The sequence below is a fragment of the Hippocampus comes genome, unplaced genomic scaffold (assembly GCF_001891065.2).
Source record: "Hippocampus comes isolate QL1 unplaced genomic scaffold, H_comes_QL1_v1.1 scaffold301, whole genome shotgun sequence".
Lineage (NCBI taxonomy): Eukaryota > Metazoa > Chordata > Actinopteri > Syngnathiformes > Syngnathidae > Hippocampus > Hippocampus comes.
The window spans coordinates 462,453-466,718 of NW_017805928.1; the positions used below are offsets into that span (position 1 = coordinate 462,453).

A 4,266-nucleotide genomic window follows, 5' to 3' on the forward strand; every position below is an offset into this window, starting at 1 on the left:
GGTCGCGACGTCCGTTTTCTGGCCGATTTGAACGCAGCGAATAGGCCCCCGATGGCTATTTTGAGCAATCCATCCTCAAAATGGCATCGGGGGGGGGGGGCGTTGTCGTTTCCTCGACTCGGGAGTCCCGGAAGCACGCGGGCGTCATCTTGCTGTTGATCGCACCGCACGTCTTTGAGCTCAGTGCTGCCCCCCCGGCATATTGTGGCCGCAGGTGGTAAGACGGCGAGAGCTCGACTGACTCTCACGCTCCCCCCCCCCAAAAAAAAAAAAAACATGGATGGCCTCCAAACGCGTCAAAACGGTGAACGTTGCGGCGAGGTTGACACACGCACGCGGGCGTCATCTTGTTTTGCGGCAGCCCAAGCTCTCGGAGCCGGCCATCGCCACCAACCACAACAAGCAGGCGCTGCTCTCCTTCTGGTACAACGTGTGCGTGGACTGCAGCGAGAACGTGCGGCTGGTGGTGCAGAACCCGGCCGTGACCAAGAACATCGCCTTCAACTACATCCTGGCCGACCACGACGACCAGGAGGTGGTGCTCTTCAACCGCGGCATGCTGCCCGCCTACTACGGCATCCTGCGCATGTGCTGCGACCAGTCGCCCGCCTTCACCCGCCAGCTGGCCTCGCACCAGAACATCCAGTGGGCCTTCAAGAACCTGACATTTCACGCGCGGCCCCGCCCCGCAGGCGGTGGAGGAGCTCTTCAACCTGATGCAGCTCTTCGTGGCGCGGCGAGCCGACATGCGGGAGGACGAGGTGGAGGACGTCAAGCAGTTCAAGAAGACCACCATCGGCTGCTACCTGAGATGTCTGGACGGCCGCTCGTGCTGGACCACCCTCATCAGGTCGCCGCACGCACGCGCGCTCGCCGCAAGCTCCTCCCGTTGGGCGGCCTCGAATCGTGTCCGCTCACCTGCGAGCGGCGACGTTTGTTTCAGTGCCTTCCGGGTCCTGCTGGAGAACGACGAGGACCGACTGCTGGTGGTGTTCAACCGCGGGCTGGTCCTCATGACGGAGGTAAGGGACGGAAAGTTGGGGGCGTTTTCGGGGGAGGGCGTTGCCACTCACGCAAGCCAAGCCGTCTTTGCCGCGCAGTCGTTCGGCACGCTGCACATGATGTACCACGAGGCCACCGCCTGCCACGTCACCGGCGACCTGGTGGAGCTGCTCTCCATCTTCCTGTCGGTGCTCAAGGCCACCAGGCCCTACCTGCAGCGCAAAGGTAAAGCCCCGCCTCCTCCCACTCCCGCTCGCCCCGCCCCCGAACCACGCTGATGTTTTTTTGTTGTTGTTGTTGTTGTTGTTTGCCGGCGCAGACGTGAAGCAGGCTCTGATCCAGTGGCAGGAGAGGATCGACTTTGCCCACAAGCTCCTCACGCTGCTCAACTCGTACAGCCCGCCCGAGCTTCGCAACGCGTGCCTGGGTAAGCCCCTCCCCGTCCACCCTCGCCCTTGGCTTTTTGATCGACGTATTTGTTCTGTCGTTCGCCTCGTTCGCCGCAGACGCGCTGAAGGAGCTGCTGCTGCTCAGCCCGCACGACTTCCTGCACACGCTGGTGCCCTTCCTGCAGCACAACCACTTCACGTACCACCACGGCAACATTCCCAGTGAGTTGCGCCGCTCCGCTGCCGCCGCCGCCGCCGCTGCCCCGGCGACGGCGCCGCTTCCACGTCCTTGTGCCCGCAGTGTCGATGGGGCCGTACCTGCCCTGCCGAGAGAACCTGAAGCTGCTGGGTGGGGCCAAGAGCAACGTCCGCCCCCCGAGGCCCGAACTCAACATGTGCCTGCTGCCTTCCATGGTGGAGAGCGCAAAGGTCAGGCGGGAGGAGGCGGATCCGCCTCTTTCTCCTTTTATTTTGAAAAGGCCGCTCGCTCAATGGTCTTGTTTTTTTTTTTTTCTTTTGTGTTGCTTTTTCTCACTTTCTTTTGGCTTTGTGTCGTTTTACTTTTTTGCGCGCGTGCTCTTGTGCGTCCATGCGTGTCGTGCCATTGCGTTTCTGCGCGTGTGCTTGCGTCGGGGCCGGCAGGGCAAAGACGAGGGATACGACCGCATGCTGCTGGACTACTTCCTGTCGTACCAGCAGTTCATTCACCTGGTGTGTCGCGTGGCCATCAACTGCGAGAAGTTCAGCGACACGCTGGTCAAGCTGAGTTGCGTGTCTTCCGATCGCCGCACCCGCACCCGCACCCGCCCGGCTCACTTTTTTTTGCTTTGTCCCGCCAGGTGTGCTGATGGCGTACGAAGGACTCCCCCTGCACCTCGCCCTCTTCCCCAAACTGTGGACCGAACTGTGCCAATCGCAGGTTCGAGCCGCCGCAAAAAGCTGTCATCGGGCGCCCCGCCCCCAAGCCCCACCCAAAAAAAAAACGCCGGTGCGTGTGTTTTTCAGTCCCTGCTGTCCAAGACCTGCGTGAAGCTGCTGTGCGACGACCCGACCTTCAGCGAGTACATCAAGTGCATCCTGATGGACGAGCGCGGCTTCCTCAACAACAACGCCGCCTACGCCTTCCTCACGTGCTTCCTGCATAAGGTAGGCATGCGTTCGCTCCCCCCGCCCTCTCTCTTGCGTTTTCACGACTCGGATCGCTTTCTGTCAACCGTAATGACCTTGGTTCAAAGGCGCGACTGGCGTGTTGGCGCGCGCGTGTGTCCAGGTGCAGGTGTTGTCGGGCGCCAGCTGCTGCAGCTTGGCGGGCGCCTTGGCGGCCAGCGTGCTGAGTCAGCACGGCGCCCTGCGGCCCGAGCTCGCGTCCGATTGGCCGCAGCTCAGCAGCATCGCCGCCCTGCTCAACGCGGTACGTCGCGCGGTGCCGCGCACCCGTCCGCCCCCCCCCCAACCCGCCGTGTCGCCGGCGGACGTGCCTTTGCGTTGTCGTTCCAGGACCTCCGGGCCTTGACGCTGTTGCTGTCGGTGCAGTCGCCCCCGACCCTCGATCCCGCCCTGGGCCCCGCCCTCCAAGAGCTGATGGCCCGATGTCGCCTCTGCGCGCAGCGCCGCGACGCCCTGGCGGCGGACGCGCAGCGCCACCGCCGAGACGACGGTAGGCGATCTGTCGAGTCGAACCACGGCGCCGTCGTCCGTCGGTCGCCGGCGTCCTCTCTCTCGTGCCCCAGACGGCATGAGAAATGCCCCCCCACCCGTATTGCACTGCCCCCGAGTGGCCAAGGCCAGCAATGCATTGCGCGCCGCAAAAAAAAAAAAAAAAAAAAAAAAAAAAAAAACGTCTCCTTTTCTCCCGTTTATTCAAATTCTTCTTTTGCCTTTGCATCACGTTACAAGTTTTATCGCTACTTGTTGCTAATTGAAAGAAATTGAAACCGCAGGTTTCCAAGAAAAAAAAAAGGTTGCGGGTCATTCATTATGTGTATAATTGGACTACCCCCCAACACACACACACACACACACACACACACACACACACACACACACACACACACACACGTCCCTCATCGACCCGGGCACCGAGCAGGACCCCCCGTCCCCGCCCGCGGCCGCGTCCCCCTCGCCCGAAGCGAACCAGATGGCGGAGCGGGAGGAGCCGGACCGGAGGGCGGGCGAGGCCCGGGCCCCGCCCCTCCCGGAGGATGCCGCCCTCCCGGCGGAAGAGGGGCCGGAGGACGTGCTGGACGTGTTGCGCAGGACGCTGGAAGCCGCCGTCGCCATGGTTACCAAACTGACTGTGAGAGCCCCGCCCTCGTCGTGACATCAATGGTCGCTGTGAGTCACCCCATCTCCCCCCCAACCTCCGCTTTGTTGCCTTGGAGTCGCACTTTTTAGTTTTTTTTTTTTTTTCTTCTTCTTCTTTTTCGAAGGGCAAAGTGTTGTTTTATACAAAAAGTGAGGATTTTTATTTGCCGTAATTTAATTTTATTGCGTTTTTACTTCCTCGGTCCTCTTCCTCTCTGTGCCACTTTTTGTACTTTTGTCAACGACGAGGGGACGGCGGCGAGATGAGTAAAAAAAAAAAAAAAAAATGTTGCCTTGACTCGGGACGAGAACTCCGCAATTTTATTTGTACATGAGAAAGAACTGCGAGAAAAGTCACAAACGTGTGACGCCTGGAGGTGTAAATGAAAACTATATCTATACATATATAGATAAAAATATCTTTATATATACGTATATATACGTACATAGACAGATAAATATCTTGATATGTACGTATATATAAATATCAATAAATACGAATCTCTCTATCTAGATGAAAAGTGGTGCTTTATTATTGGACTGTGGTGCAAATAAAGCATCCCCCCCCCCG

At 59.1% G+C, this 4,266-nt stretch overlaps 1 protein-coding gene across 1 annotated transcript in view; it reads left to right on the plus strand.

The window, feature by feature from the left end:
* Window positions 1-3,711, plus strand: part of usp34 (ubiquitin specific peptidase 34) — a 47,800-nt gene extending 44,089 nt beyond the window's left edge. Inside the window, 13 exon segments of the mRNA XM_019889635.1 lie at window positions 362-691; window positions 693-850; window positions 944-1,022; window positions 1,101-1,227; window positions 1,322-1,429; window positions 1,509-1,613; window positions 1,693-1,820; window positions 2,034-2,157; window positions 2,231-2,310; window positions 2,397-2,537; window positions 2,662-2,802; window positions 2,889-3,087; window positions 3,521-3,711. Coding sequence (XP_019745194.1) covers window positions 362-691; window positions 693-850; window positions 944-1,022; window positions 1,101-1,227; window positions 1,322-1,429; window positions 1,509-1,613; window positions 1,693-1,820; window positions 2,034-2,157; window positions 2,231-2,310; window positions 2,397-2,537; window positions 2,662-2,802; window positions 2,889-3,087; window positions 3,521-3,711 — 1,911 coding nt within the window.
* The last annotated feature ends 555 nt before the right edge of the window (window positions 3,712-4,266 follow it).